General features: G+C 47.9%; 1 protein-coding gene across 1 annotated transcript in view; it reads right to left on the bottom strand.

Moving 5' to 3' along the window:
- The window catches only part of LOC123061067 (DNA gyrase subunit B, chloroplastic/mitochondrial), a 23071-nt gene extending 10040 nt beyond the window's left edge, over window positions 1–13031 (bottom strand). The window contains exons 1-9 of the mRNA XM_044483979.1: window positions 12748–13031; window positions 12501–12627; window positions 11543–11623; window positions 11335–11448; window positions 9941–9997; window positions 9481–9582; window positions 7577–7724; window positions 7402–7478; window positions 6430–6537 (exon numbers count right to left, since the gene is read on the bottom strand). Coding sequence (XP_044339914.1) covers window positions 6430–6537; window positions 7402–7478; window positions 7577–7724; window positions 9481–9582; window positions 9941–9997; window positions 11335–11448; window positions 11543–11623; window positions 12501–12627; window positions 12748–12884 — 951 coding nt within the window. The 5' untranslated portion in view covers window positions 12885–13031. The remainder of the gene's footprint in view (window positions 1–6429; window positions 6538–7401; window positions 7479–7576; window positions 7725–9480; window positions 9583–9940; window positions 9998–11334; window positions 11449–11542; window positions 11624–12500; window positions 12628–12747) is intronic.
- Between the last annotated feature and the right edge of the window lie 2605 nt (window positions 13032–15636).

Genomic DNA, 15636 nt, shown 5'->3' with positions numbered 1-15636 from the left:
TTCATTCACTGTTTCGATGCCTTCTCCAACCAGTCGTTCGGTTACAAGTAAGCCACCGCTGGCTTCACACGCACGCCAACACTTGGCTTAACACACACGCATACATTTGGCCGCCAGGCCCCACGGTGACCTGGTCGTTGCAAGTGGCTAGCTGCACTTGCACTGGTTAGTCCGCTGCAGGTTGATCTGCAGGCGTGACATTTGCCCCCTCTTGAGCAGCTTGATTTTCCTCTGCCCAAAGGGGCGCGTCCGGGTAGCGTTGCCGTAGCACGTAGTAGTCCTCCCAGGTCGCAGACGACGGCGGCATGGTGCTCCACTGCACCTGTACTTGGACGACTGGGGTGTCTCCCTTCTTCATCATGCGGCGGTCCAGAATGGCAATCGGAGCACGGTCCGCGGCCGTGAGGTCCGGTATCTTGGGCAGCTCCGCGAAGACCGAAGTGTAGTCGGGGACGAATGGCTTGAGTTGCGAGACGTGGAATACGGGGTGGATACGGCTGTCCGCCGGCAAGTTCAGGCGATATGCCAACGTGCCCACGCGCTCCATCACCGTGAAGGGTCCGAAGAACTTGTACGCCAGCTTGTGACAAGGGCGGTTGGCGACGGATGACTGGGCGTACGGTTGAAGCTTGAGGAGGACTTGCTCGCCCACGTCGAAGGCGCGCTCGGCGCGGTGGCGATCTGCTTGTTTCTTGAAACGCGCCATGGCGCGCGCGAGCTGGGCGCGCAGCAGCTCCGTGTGCGTTGCCCAGTCGATCTCATCTGGCGGCGCATCCGCGGGCATGTTGGAGTTGACCGCTGGCATGCCGCCGAGGTTGGGCTCCCGGCCGTACAGCGCCTTGAACGGGGAGCAGTTGAGGGAGGCGTGGTGCGATGAGTTGTACCAGAACTCCGCTGCAGAGAGCCACCGGCGCCATTGCTTGGGTGTGTCGTGGACGGAGCACCGCAAATACATCTCCAAGCACTGGTTGACGCGCTCCGTTTGGCCGTCCGTCTGGGGGTGATAAGCCGTGGAGTACAGGAGCTTGGTGCCCGCGGCACTGAGGATCTCGCGCCACATCGCGCTGGTGAACACCTTGTCGCGGTCGGAGACGATGGAATGTGGCACGCCGTGGAGGCGAATGACGTTGTCCCAGAAGGATCTGGCGACTTGAGCGGCGTTGAAGGGGTGGCGAAGAGGGACGAAGTGGGCGTACTTGGTGAGCCGGTCGACGACGACCATGATCGCGTCGTAGTCATCGGACTTGGGCAGCCCCTAGACAAAGTCCATGGTGATCTCCTGCCAGGGCTCTTGTGGAATTGGGAGCGGTTGCAGCTTGCCGGCCGGATGCGTCTGCTCGTGCTTCACGTGCTGGCAGATGCCACACTGCCTGACGAAATCTTCGACAGCGCGTTTCAGGCCGGTCCAGGCGAACAGCTTGCGCACCCGGTCGTAGGTGGCGGTGGCGCCGGAATGACCCCCGACGGCGCTGTGATGCAGCGCAGCAATGAGCTTCGTCTGAAGCGCGGTGTTGGCGCCGATCCACAGACGTCCCCGCTGCCTGATCACACCTTGCTGCAGGGTGCGGCCCTGGTCGTCGGTGTCGCAGAGCGCGAGCTTGGCGAGCAGTTCTTGCGCGTCGGCGTCCGTTTCATATGAATTTGCCACCTCTTGCAGCCATTGAGGTTGGCACACGGACAGAGCGTCCAGCGACAGAAGATGCCCCACCCTGGAGAGCGCATCGGCCGCGCCATTGTCTGTGCCCTTCTTGTAGCGAAACGTGAACTGCAATCCCACCATCTTGGACATGGCTTTGCGCTGGAGATCAGTGACGAGCTGTTGGTCTCCAAGCGAACACAAGCTCTTGTGGTCGGTGAGGATCTCGAATGGGGCGCGCTAGAGGTACGGTCGCCACTTGTCGATGGCCATCATGACCGCCAGGAACTCCTTTTCGTAGGCTGACAGCTTCTGGTTGCGCACGCCCAGGGCCTTGCTCAGGTACGCGATGGGGTGCCCATCTTGGACCAGCACGGCTCCCACCCCGGTGTCGCACGCGTCCATCTCGATGGCGAACGGGCGCTTGAAGTCAGGGAGAGCGAGCACGAGCGTGCTCACCATGGCCTGCTTGAGCATCTCGAACGTGGCATGCGCCTTGTCGTCCCAGAGAAATCCCTTTTTTGTGAGGAGGCGCGTGAGCGGCTTCGCGATGATGCCGTAATGGGGCACGAACTTGCGATAGTAGCCGGTCAGGCCAAGGAAGCCGCGCAGCTCGGTGGGCGTGGTGGGCACGGGCCAGGCGCTCATGGCACTGGTCTTGCTCGCGTCAGTAGCCACGCCGTCCTTGGAGATGACGTGCCCCAGGTACTCGATCTTCTGTTGCGCGAACGAGCACTTGGAAGCCTTCGCGTACAGCTGGTGTTCGCGGAGCAGGTCGAGGACGATGCGCAGGTGTTCTTTGTGTTCCTAGAGATCGAAGCTAAAGACCAGTATGTCATCGAGGAATATGATTATAAACTTACGGACATGGCGGCCGAACACCGAGTTCATGAGGCACTGAAACATAGCCGGCACATTGCAGAGGCCGAACGGCATCACTCTGAAGTGATAATGCCCGTGGTGTGTTTTGAATGCCGTTTTCTCTTCGTCCTCCTCGCGCATGCGAATCTGATGGTACCCAGCGCGGAGATCTATCTTGGAGAAATAGGCTGCTCCTCCCAGTTCGTCGAGCAGTTCATCGACCACTGGAAGCGGAAACTTGTTCTTGACTGTCGCTGTGTTCAGACGCCGAAAATCCACGCAAAAACGCCAGCTGCCGTCCTTTTTCTTAACCAACAACACCGGCGCTGCGTACGGGCTCAGGCTGTGTGCTATCACCCCGAACTGCAACATCTCTTGAACCTGCTTCTCAATCTCGTCTTTCTAAGCTGGTGAATAGCGGTATAGCCTTGTGTTAATTGGAGCAGTGCCGGGCTCCAAGTTGATGGCATGATCGTATTGCCTCTTAGGCGGAAGGGTTTTGGGTTCAGAGAACACGTCCTTATATTCAGATAAGAGTTTCTGAATATTGGCCGGAACTAGTTCAGGTTCAGGTTTTTCCACTGTTTCCACCGTAACCAAAGCTGCAGTCCAAATATCATTAGCCACTTCCATTCGGTGCAGTTCATAAGCATCGAGCTGGGATATTGGAGGCAAGTCTGAGGTACGCACTCCTTGTAAGTGTACGCTCTTGCCCTGGGTGTCGAAGTCGATGGTTTTGTGTTGCCAGTGACAGTTCATGGGACTGTGAGCCGATAACCAGTCTATGCCCAGCACACCATCATAAGCATCAAGTGGAAGGACGCGTAGATCCGTGTGAAATGTGTGTCCCGGCACTTCCCAAGCTAATCCTCGCACGATTTGAGTGCACTGGAGTCGTTGCCCGTTGGCCACACGAACTGAAACTGGAGGCAGTTGTTCTGTCTGGACTGTCAGACAAGAGAGGAAAGCTTCGCTTATGAAACTGTGCGTGCTTCCAGAATCAACCAAGAGCAACATAATTTGATCACCCACTTGAGCTCGGAGACGAATTGTGGATGGTGTTTCCTCCCCCGAGAGCGCTTGCTGGGATAATGAGCAACACTCGGGTTCTTGTAATGCCGGTGCATCAAGCAGTTGCAGGGCGTGGACTATGTCATCTGAAAGGATCTCGCCGAAGTCGCCGACCTTGATCATCAGGATCTGGCCGGTGCGTTTGCACTGATGCTCTCTGGAGTACTTGTCCCCGCAGCGAAAACAGAGGCCGTTCGCTCTTCTGAACTCGCGCAGTTGGCGCTCCCGTGCATAATCATCGCCCCCTTGCCGTGGTGCAGGTGCGGCGCGGGCTGGAGCGGCGGCGGCTGGTGGTGCAGCTGGTGGTGGTCGCCCCACTGGTGTGATGCGCGGACGCGCTGTGCGCTGCTTCTCCAACTCTTCTTCCTGAATGCGAGCGAACACTGCGGCCCGAGTGATGCTGGTAGGTGCTTGTAATCGCACACCGAGGCGCAGCTCGTCCTTGAGGCCGATCAAAAACTGTGAGATGAAGAATTTGGTGCTCAAGGTCGGATCCAGAGCGAGCAAATGGTACATGGCTGTCTCGAACTGATGGCGATAATCCTGAACACTTCCTGTCTGCCTTAACTGAATGAAGTTGTGCATCTGAACCTCGAACTCCTCTGGACCAAATTCCTCTTGCACTGCAGCTCTGAATTGTTGCCAATTGACCCCAGGGTCGTCTGTCGATAGGCCTAGAGCCACATTGCGGCCAGGCCGTCCATGTACAGCGCCGCGGTGGTGACCCAGTTGTGTTGTGGAACGCGGTACAGCTCGAAGTAGGTTGTGCAGCGGTCCAGCCAGATGCGCGGGGCGTCGCCGTCGAACCGCGGGAAATCGTGCTTGGGCGGCTTGATGTAGTGGTCGCCGTGGCGGTCGAGCTCCGAGGACGACGGTGACCGCGCGGTGAGCAGCGGCGGACCGTGGTTGACGAGGCGGGCGAACGGAAGCTGTGTTGCACCGTCGGTGTAGAGGGGCAGCGGCGGAGGGCGACTCGGTGATGGTGGTGGTGGTGGTGGTGGACGGTGCGCGGAGGAGTCCGCGGTGGCCGTGACGCCCGATGGAGATGCGGCGCCGGAGACGGTCGCCACGGGATCCACGGTCGGCACAGCCTTGCGGGCCTCGTCCACATCGGCTTGCGTGAGGTCTGCTTGGACAGGAGCTTGAGCTCAGCGGAGACTTGGTCGTTGTAGGCGACCTGCGCCTAGTGGCGTTCGTCGGCGGTCTTCTGATTTGCGTCGAGACGGTGGATGACGGACTCGAGCAAGTTCTGCAACTTGTCCGTGGTCTCCGACATGGCATCGAGCACGCGGCGGGTCTGCGCCAAGGGTTTGGATGGTGGTGCCGTGGTTTCGCGGGATCAGATCGAACCCCGGGCAAGATTTCGTGCGGGCTCGCCGGAGCGGCGCGCACCTGACCCGATGGATGTTACCGATTGATCGGCGGCCAACGACGGTGGGGAAAAATTTTGGCGCTGAATAGCAGATTGTCACGCCCCAATCCAGAGGATTTGGGGAGAGAGGAGAAGGGGGATCGGGGTGAGGAAGAACAGAGTAGGTGAGAGCGAGAGAGATGAGACAGGGGGGGGGGGTGATTCATTCACTGTTTCGATGCCTTCTCCAACCAGTCGTTCGGTTACAAGTAAGCCACCGCTGGCTTCACACGCACGCCAACACTTGGCTTAACACACACGCATACATTTGGCCGCCGGGCCCCACGGTGACCTGGTCGTTGCAAGTGGCTAGCTGCAATTGCACTGGTTAGTCCGCTGCAGGTTGATCTGCAGGCGTGACATTATCAAAGAAAAGTGTGTGATAGGAGAAACTAACCACAAAAACGACCGTTTATTTTCTAAAACTCCAGTAAGAGAAGGCACAGATCAGTTCAGTCTATGCACAACTGGTCTAATTCAACCCACTACAGTTCTTTCACAAACTATAGACAAGGGTTTTTTAAGCGCTAGGCACTAAGCGAGCATTGTGCTTCCGCTTAGTGCAACGACAGCTTAAACCGCGTCTAGGCGCGCTTAAGCGTTCTGCATGGACGTCGTACGGGCAGGAACAGGGGCACCCAAAAAACAATTTTCAGAGCATGTAAAGCATGTATTAAGCCTAAAATCGCAAACATGTTGGGAAGGAGAGACGGGGAGGAGCTAGAGGTCAGGGAAGGGGAAGAAAGCTGACAGTTGCAAGGTCGGGGAAGAGAAGCCACCAGACTCCAGCCTAGAAGAGGAGCCCGATATCGGGGAAGAGGGGGAAGGACTGGCGGCGAGGCAGGGAAGGGGAGCTTGAGATCCAGCGGCGCTAGGTCAGGGAAGAAGATGGGTGATGAAGTCAGGGAAGAAAGCGCCACATCTGGCAGTGCAAGTTCGCCTTGCTCTCCTCTGTTTCTCTCACCTTGCTCTCCTGTGTCTAACCCTAGGCGCCTGAGCGCTTTTTTCAACGCTTACCCCAAAAGCGAAGCGGTAGGCCTCCGCTCAGTGTAGGCGTACGCTCAATTTTGGATGGGATAAGGAGCCCGATATCTATAGCATAGTTTCTAAATTAGCAACAGGACAGGAGCAAAGCTGGGCAACATAATATTGGATGGGACAAGGAGTAGAGTTAATAAATGGCTGTCAGAGTCAGTGTTATGTAAAGCAGGTTAGTAGGTTCACGTATTGCTTTTTTAGTTACCTGTTAATAGCAAGAGAAAGGAATAAATCTGGCCCTTAATTTTCATAAGTCACTCAGGAAAGATTAGCTAGGCCAACTGCAAACTGTAGGCAGTAATGTGGCTAGAGTACATGAAATAGCATATATGCATGACTTTGTATATCTGGAAACCCTAGACAAACTGAGACAGCATGAAACATATAGCTCTAGATGCTGTGGGAGACAAACCTTGTCAGTATTCAACCAGGCAACATATTCAACCAGGCCACCAGCATAACAGTATTCATTGTGTTGAACCTGTGCATCCTGTTCTTCCTTTGTCAGTGTTATTGTCAGCTGGCATTGAGAGAAGTACAGAACATGAGAAATCAACCAAAGGTCTACCTTTAAGCATAACAAATATCACATGGAAATTGTGCATGCAAAGCAAATAAAAAATAAATAAAAAAACTAATAATAACGGGCATAAATAATGACATACGAAACCAAGCTACCCAATTGCAATTTGAAAAGGACACATAAGGATCTAGCTAAAATCAACCAATGATACAAGTAAAACGAACAAAAATATGAATGCACTTTAATGCATGAAAGATATGTAGAGAGAATTGTAAACATAATATGCACCGAGGTGTGCAAAAAGCATTTGGTTTGAGCAGTTGGTCAAAATTTAACTCAAAATTCCCATTGGAACAAATCTTTCATTTTTTCTCTCTGTTGCTTGGGGTATCACCAGCAGTAGTGGAACAGCACCATTGATATCCACAATTAGCTGATGCTGTCTTCACAAAGTATATCCTCATGTCTCCAACAAATGATTTTATGAGGCAGAATGCTTCCTTAGCACAGAAGGCCCATACTCCCTCCGTCCCAAAATGTATCATACTGTCAAAAATGATCTTACATTTTGGGACGAAGGAAGTAATATATAGTATGAGTGTCTTGACTGAATAAAAATCGGAAGCGAATCATATCCTTATTAATGAATAAAATATCAATAGAAGCTTCTTTCTATTCTTGCTGACACACTAACTTCAATAATCTGATAACAAAGGTATGTTAGCCTGACAGAGCAATCAGTATTCATTAATCAGTCAGGTAATAAACAAGCGAAGGAAATAATCATAATCATGTGCAATCTCTGGAACTAACAACCAACTACAGAACAGATCAATGTTTCTAGTTGAAGGACTATCATACCTTAGGATTTAAAAATGCAAGTTCCCGGATGCAACTAGAGATCGTGCTGAAGTCAAACTCAATTGCAGTTGTAAATACTACATCAAAGAAAAAAAACTGAGCATTCCGGCAACACAACATAACATAACTAGTAATGTTTAGATCAGAAAACTTTTCCGGAAAAATAGATGCATACTTTCTTTGTCAGGCCAAAATCTGATACATGAACCTTGACGACTTGATTCATCAGGCAGTGTGGTACTACTTAGCGTTGTAAGTGGTTTTCCACGAGAATAGCGTTGTCGATATTCCTTCCCATCACGGCAAACTGTAACTTCTAGTGCCTGACATAGTAATATCGCGAAAATGACAATTAATTGCACATCAATTGCAGAAATATGTACAAGTAGTATATCCAAAACACGTTATCACTGTGATAGAGATTTCTATGGTCATGGTTCAGGCTCTCATCCTATTCTTAAACTGAAATATAGGTAGTTCATACTACTACTATAATTTTAGTTCATGGTAATCAAGTAACTATGTTACTATGTATGTACACCGCTCCTTTTCACAAACAAGCTAATTAATGAGCAACAACAACAACAACAAAGCCTTTCAGTCCCAAACAAGTTGGGGTAGGCTAGAGTTGAAACCCATAAGATATCGAAACCAAGTCAGTTCAGGCACGTGGACAGCTAACTTCCATGCACCCCTGTCCATGGTCAAATCTTTAGTGATATTCCAGTACTTCAGATATCTCTTTACGGACTCCTCCCATGTCAAGTTTGGTCTACCCCGACCTCCTTGACATTATCAGCATGCCTTAACCGTCCGCTGTGCACTTGCGTTTCTAGAGAAAGAGTAATTGTCCGGTCACAGCAGGTCAACATCCAGATACATTGACGCAAATCTCGAAAGATGTGGTCGGTCTAATTCGATGAAGAAGGGTTTGAAGGGGAGAGTTGACACTGCAAGGGCAGGGTGGTGGAGCTTAAACGGCGACAAGGTGAAAGCTTCACCGCCCAGTTGCTGCCGCCACAAGCACAATTGTCTTGGTGCAGCGCACATCAACCCCTTGTCTTCTATGTGTGTCGTCGCCGTACGTCAAATGGTTGCTGACCCCTCCCTAGAGCAACAAGTTCGCCATGTTGGTGATGTTTTTCGACTAGAACCATACATGGTATGGCATGGTGGCTGTGCTTTTATTCGACCCTCTGACTGCATTTTGGATCAAACTGTCACTTCTCTCCTATTCCAACATGCATCATCATTACGAATGGAGCTTGCTCGTCCTGGACAGATTTATTGGCATATATACTAATGTACCAAGCAAATACAGGCATCATTGCCCTCAAAGAGTTCATTTTGCATGGTGATCCCATGTGCTCACAAAAAATCTCATTAAGGTTTATTTTCCTGGGAGTGATTTCAACCTACCCAGACAAGCCCTAAAGGAGATCTCTAAAGGGCATGTCTGAAATTTACTGATTGTGTATTGTCTGGACTCTGGGGGTAGAATCATTATTAGACTTGGTCCACGGAATAACAGTATTCATAGGAAAAATAACACTCCTTTATGTAAGGTGTATTATTTGCGGCACGGTAACCAAGGCACAAATTTATAGACAACTGAGGACAAAATTACCCTTGGCAAATCGTTGGTTAGTGGTAAGTAAATCAATTAGTCCAGGAAATAAAGAGATAGACGCAATCGAGAGAGCAATACTTTCCTTTTTTGCCACAAGGAGAGATGCATGCAATAAGCAAAGATATAATTTCCTTTTTTTCTACAGGGCTAAGAAAGGAATTAGGAGGAATTAGAACAAATGCACCTTACATTGTGGAATTTTATCGAAAAACAAATACACCTTATATAAAGGAACGGAGGGAGTATATGAAAAAGCATAACTACCACATTTATTATTATAACCCATGGAAGGCTTGAGAGGATTAGTTTGACGTAGATAGAATTTAACTTCCACCCAATGGATCGTGATTTTGTGTAGAGAAAATTGCAATTTTCGCGTAAGATCTACGATCGATACTCTTTCTTTAAAGCATCTATGGTTCATATTCAATAAAGGTGAAAGCAAGAACCTCTGACAACGCATTAACAACTGATAGGCCAACACCATGCAGCCCTCCAGCAACGCTGTAGCTACTCGTTGAGCCTCCAAATTTGCCACCAGCATGCATTAGCTGCATAATCAAAAGAAAATCTTTACAAGACAGAAGATGGAAGCTGTTGAACATTTAGGCATGTCGTTGACCACCCAAAAGAAAACTTTAGTGTTGCCTTATGGACAAGCATATGATGCAAATGATAATATAAGTGTATTGTAGCATCTCTATAAATACAGGCATGCAAGTATAGTAACAGCACACAAGCCTCCCGGTATGGTAGTCCTAAAAACTAAATGACCGTAGAGGTACCCATAAGTCATCTTCATTCCCAGAATATAATATTAATAAATAAGTAAAATTTACTGGGATTTGGGTCAGGATGGTTGACATTGCAATATACAGCCCTGTCAAACAAATAAAGCTTTAACCATACCGTTAAGACAGTCTCCACGCATGATTTCTTCGTCTGCGGGTGTATATCTGTAGGGATCTGCAGTATATCCAGGATTTAGCAGTAATTTTATCTAAGAAAGGAGAAGATAATTCATAAAGTAATCGGAACAGAAGGTTGCATGTAGGTTACTCAAAAACTGGTGCTATGTAAATCTCAACTTTCAAGAAAGAAACACAAAGTTTTAAGAAGCAAAATGGTAACAGAGATGTTCAATTAGCAGAACTACATCAAATTGGGCATAGACTGCATAACTGTAACTCTGTAAGATAACCCCTTTTTCTAGACTATGAATGTTGAACCGACTCTGTTTAAAGACGAGGGTTATACAGAACATTCAGTCTAGTCCTGTGATCTTGTGTATTACTATTACTTGTGGACATTCTAACAGGCAGAGCTTTTCATAACAATACAAAGACACACACACAGTGCTACCAAAAAATCAGTGCACTCAACTAGGCAATAAAAGCAGGTGTGCAAGTGAAGTATCCCAGTAGGATGTGACCACCTACGGGTCATAGCTACTATAAGCAAACAACTGCTAGGACCTTCTCCATGTGTTAACTAACATCTGTCAGCCATGTAGCAGCAGTGATGGAACGAACTGCTATTGAAGAGAAACAGGCCAATCAGACCCTTCCCACCGTCCTACTTGACTGGTTGATTGTGTTAGATCTATGAATGGTTGTATGTGTTATGACCTCCATGGACCACAGCTAAAGCACTATTTTTCACATACAGAATAGTGCGTCACATATGCAACATGCATGTGGAAGTTCATCCGAGAGTGCCCAGGAAAAGATATCGTCAAAGGATAGCACTGGCATGAAATAGTCCAAGAAATGGCAGGAGAATATAGTCCATGCAATTCGAGGGGAAATCAGACAAGGAACTCATAAGCCACAAACATATTCGCACAGGAAAAGCTAGCCGGTGCAGCAGAATCCAGCAGTAGGAGTAAGATTAAGAGTTGGTAGTCAAGAGGAGTCCTGTTGGGCCGAGAAGTCAGTTAGTTGCACTGTTACGGATCCAGGTTAATTAGAGTTTGAATACATTATAAAGAGAACAGTGTGAAAGTGTGATTACACAGATGACTTGGCATGCAGCCATTCTTTTGTTTATTTCATTGATGACTTTGCTTGGTGTGTCAAATATGTACTAACAGCAAAACAAAACTCACGAGTGAATATGATATAAAGGCTTCATTAACATTTGCTAAACTTCTGTTTGATTTACCAACAAGTAGGACTACTAAATTAATAACAGTAACTAGTATAGCAGCATGAAACTAAATTCATAACAGGCACATTATTCACAATATTTGTAAAAGCATTGAGCATTCAGTATGTCTTCCTTGGTTTAGGAAAACTGCATACCCCACGGCCATTGTCAGTTACACTAACTGAATTGTCATCATGAAGGACTACATTAATCTCAGTAGCATAGCCTGCTTGAGCTTCATCCACAGCATTATCCAATATTTCAACAACCTAGAATACACCAAACAAAATGATGATCAGGCAAGAAACGAAGTAGAACACCTAATAACATGGTAAAAAGGAAAGCTTAATCAGTTGAGATTACCAGATGATGCAACCCACGTGGTCCTGTGCTGCCAATGTACATACCAGGCCTTTTGCGAACTCCGTCCAATGCCTCTAAGACCTGCAAGTTAGAAATTTGGTATAAATAAATATCAAGCCAACAAAAACAATTCATTCAGGCTTCACAAATAATAGCTAACAGTGGCACACTGCAGAAACACATAACGAATCTGTGCGTGAATGTATATTGTTATCTTTCTCTTTCTTTCCAACAAAAACATCAGCAAGCTTTACATCTTATATTTTTCATTAACTAAAAGTTAACCAGATTGATGAACTAACCACGTGTCTTGACAGTTCATATACAGTACATAATAAATGTTTATCTATTCTACAGTGGCTTAGGAAAATTAAATGCCTTGATAATGGCATTTGCTAAATTGTCAGGGGAAGATTAGGAAGACAGAGCCTACTTGTAGTAATTAAGACAGGGATATTCTTAACCTTCCCAGCTCAGGTTCATAAATCACGATGTAAGTATGAAATCCACAATTATGCACCAAAACAAGAAAGAGTATAAACCATTGTACATGATGTAAAATTAAATATGCAATTCTTATGTTATTCAAGGTAAACACCGTTACGTCAAAACAATACTTGATGCCTTAAGTGGGTTATCAACCCTGAAAAAGACCCCCAAAAATGCTCCACGGCATCACTGTCTCAACTGAATGGGTGCAGTGTCACCGCTACCTAACAAATTAGCTGCAATGTAACATTTGTGTGCAAACCCATGCAATCTGGTGGGAAAAAACATGATGAAAACGTATGTATAGGATTGCAAAGCTGCTTGGAGCTGATTAACTCTGTTCCTGCCGTTATGTGCTCCATGAAACTCCCGAATAATCCGCACATCGTATAAAATTTGAGATATTCCAAACACTTGCACCCGAAGTCCAACTTAACCCTTAGCCACAGAAGTCGTGCAAGAGAATCACCTGGACGTTTGCTGCGGTGTACTCGCCGGCCACCCGCTTCTCCTGCATCGCATCGGATGCCACCGTGGAGGCCATGAAAGCCCTCACCGCGACCCCATTCCGCCCTGGGACCACCGCCGCCACAACCCTAGAAGGGAAAAACACGCGCCAAAAAAATACCAGCAAATCAGCATCCAGGCCGCTCCAGCGAGAGAAATCTGCCTTGCCAAGAGGCGTAGAAGGAAGCATGAAGCGGACATGGAGGCACCTGGGTCTGAAGAGGTGTCGAGCGGAGGGGGAGGGGACCGGGAGCAGACGGGAGGGGGTAGGGGCGCTGGAGAGGAGGCGGCGGAGAAGAAGGCGGAGATGGGGTGGGGGAGGCGACGGCCGGAGGAGGAGCGCCATTGGCGGCGGCGGCGAGCTCGCGTCGCGTCCGCCTAGCTTCTGCTTTGGCTTGGCCTGGGTTGCTGCTTGTGGTGGGGGAAATGGCAGGAGGGGTTGGGGTTTAGACGGCAGTGGATGAGGCGTCGCGGAGCCCGAGGAGGGTTTTAGCAAGGGAACCGGGTGGTTTCAGGCTAGAGAGAAAGGCTTTTCGAAAAGGAAAGGGCAGGGAATGCGATGTTCTTCTATTGGGCTGTCGGTCGGGCCTGGTGGACTTCTAGGGTTCCTGAAACTTTGCTCCGCTCCATCAAATTTACTTTGCTCCCCTCAAAAAAAAATCAAATTTACTTTGCGAAATCATCATTACTTAAAGGAAATCCCATGTAAAAAATGTAAGTGTCACTCCTCCGTTCTTTTTAATCAAAGGATGGATATATCGTCTACCAGCAGACTCACAATGAAATTAGGCAGGGCATCAATCCAACGAGATGGATTATTAGCACGTCCTCATCTAGCCAGCTCATGAGCTACATAAGTTGACTCTCTAATACAATGCTCAATAATAAACCTTCCAAAATCTACTAGATAAGTACGACATTCATCAAGAACCAGCGCTGCCATCATAGAATAACCTTCATTGAATCTAAGTGCATCCACCACCGTGATATTATCCGATCGCACCACCAAGTTATTGCATCCCGTATCTCTTGCTAGCTTCAGTCCTTCAAGCAGAGCTGCCGCTTCTGCCGTGAACACATCAACTACATGTTCTAATCTCGCCGTGGACGCCGACATGAAAGATCCTCGGTAATCACGGATGATGGCACCACAAGACCCTGCATAATTGCCTTCTGTGAATGAAGCATCAACATTAAGGACAAGTTGTCCTGCTAGGTACGTCGGCCGCCTGTTGATCTTGGGTGTAGATTTAGCTTGTGCTCCGGGCACATAATTAATCGCTAGGGCAACCACCGCCGGCGTTGTTCGTTCTCGAGTCAATATTTCTTCCCCTCGCACGAACTGTTTTCTTTGCCACCATAAGAACCAACAGACTGTTGATATGAGCTCTGGTAGCTCGACCAATCCAGAATATTGTCGCCGATAATAATCATCACATAAAATGAACTTCAAGACTGTTGAACCTGCTCGATCAGTCAATGAAGCAAAGTTAATATCTGTTGCGATTCCCAAAGCTTTCCAAACTGCTTGCGCCCTTGCACACTTATACAGCATATGTGCTAAGTCCTCCGCACCATCTGTACAGTATGAGCATTGGGACAAGTTTCCAACATGGCGGTTCATAAGAGTACTCTGGCATTGGATGGCATTGTGCAAGCATCTCCAGATATAAATTTTAACTTTCGCTGGTACTCTCAAACTCCACAACTTCTTCCAAACTGGATGGGGCGCCATGGAGAAGCGGGCCAGACCGCTGTCATCTGTATCATAATTCACTTCTCATTGCTTATAATAGGCAGAACATACTGAGAAAACGCCGCTCCTCGTGAGATGTCATGCAACATAGTCCTCTGTCTCCACATGGAATAATGGGATTTGTAGTACGCGTTAAGCATCAATGTGCCAGAAATTCTCGCGGATTAACATCTCATCCCATTCTCCCGTGATTGGGTCAATTAACTCATTCACTTTAGTAAGTGCTGGTTCTCCCTTACTGTTAAAACTTTTTTGGAGGCAATGTTCGGGATCCAACAGTCATCCCATATATTAATCTTTTCTTCATTGCCTACTCTCCAAATGTAACCCTTCTTGATCGTTTGAATTCCAGACCAAATGCTTTGCCACACATAGGACGACCCCTTCTTTAGTTGACAATTCAGAATATCTCTTGTAGGGTAGTACCTGGCTCTCAGAACTCGTGCACATAGTGAACCAAAGTTCTCAATTAGTCTCCAACACTGCTTTGCCAACATTGCCAAGTTAAATCTATGAATATCCCGTAATCCCATACCTCCTCTCTCCTTCGAAATACATATTTTTCCATCATGCAAACCAATGCATTCTTTGTTGGTCCTCCTCATCACCCCACCAATATTGCGACATTGCATCGGTGATTCCCTTGCAAAATTTCTTCGGGAATTTAAATACGCCCATCGCATGAGTTGGGATGGCTTGGGCCACCGCTTTCAGCAAAGCCTCTTTGCCTCCGAATGAGAGAGTTCTCTCTTTCCATCCATTCACCATTGCTTGAATTATTTTATTATGTGTTTAAAGCAGTCAACACGGTCCACCACTATCATGGATGGTAGACCCAAGTATTTGTCTGAAATAGACTCTGTCATAATATTTAGAATTTGACATACTTTTGCCTTCACCTCCACATTTGTGTTAGGACTGAAAAATATAGAGCATTTTGATTCACTCGCCAATCGACCTGAGGCTGCACAGTACTCATCTAAAATCCCATGCAGGGTGTTTGCATTGTGGGCATCTCCTCTCATGAGAATAAAAGAATCGTCAGCAAAAAGTAAATGAGAAATCATTGGCGAATCTCTGCACACATGCACACCATTCAAGTTACCAACCTCCTCCTCATGAGAAATAAGGGTCGACAGTCCTTCAGCACATAAGAAAAACAGATATGGGGAGAGGGAGAGGGGATCCCCCAGTCTCAAACCTCTCGTGGGTGAAAAAGGCAACGTTTCATTTGAGTTGAACCGAACCTTATACTCAACCGACCTTACGCAAGTCATCACCATTTGAATCCACTGAGCATGAAATCCCAATTTGGTGAGCATGGCCTCCAAGAATACCCACT

This window comes from Triticum aestivum, chromosome 3A (assembly GCF_018294505.1).
Source record: "Triticum aestivum cultivar Chinese Spring chromosome 3A, IWGSC CS RefSeq v2.1, whole genome shotgun sequence".
In the NCBI taxonomy this organism is placed as follows: domain Eukaryota; kingdom Viridiplantae; phylum Streptophyta; class Magnoliopsida; order Poales; family Poaceae; genus Triticum; species Triticum aestivum.
Note: the sequence above shows the minus strand (reverse complement) of the source record. Positions and strands in the feature narration are given on the sequence as shown.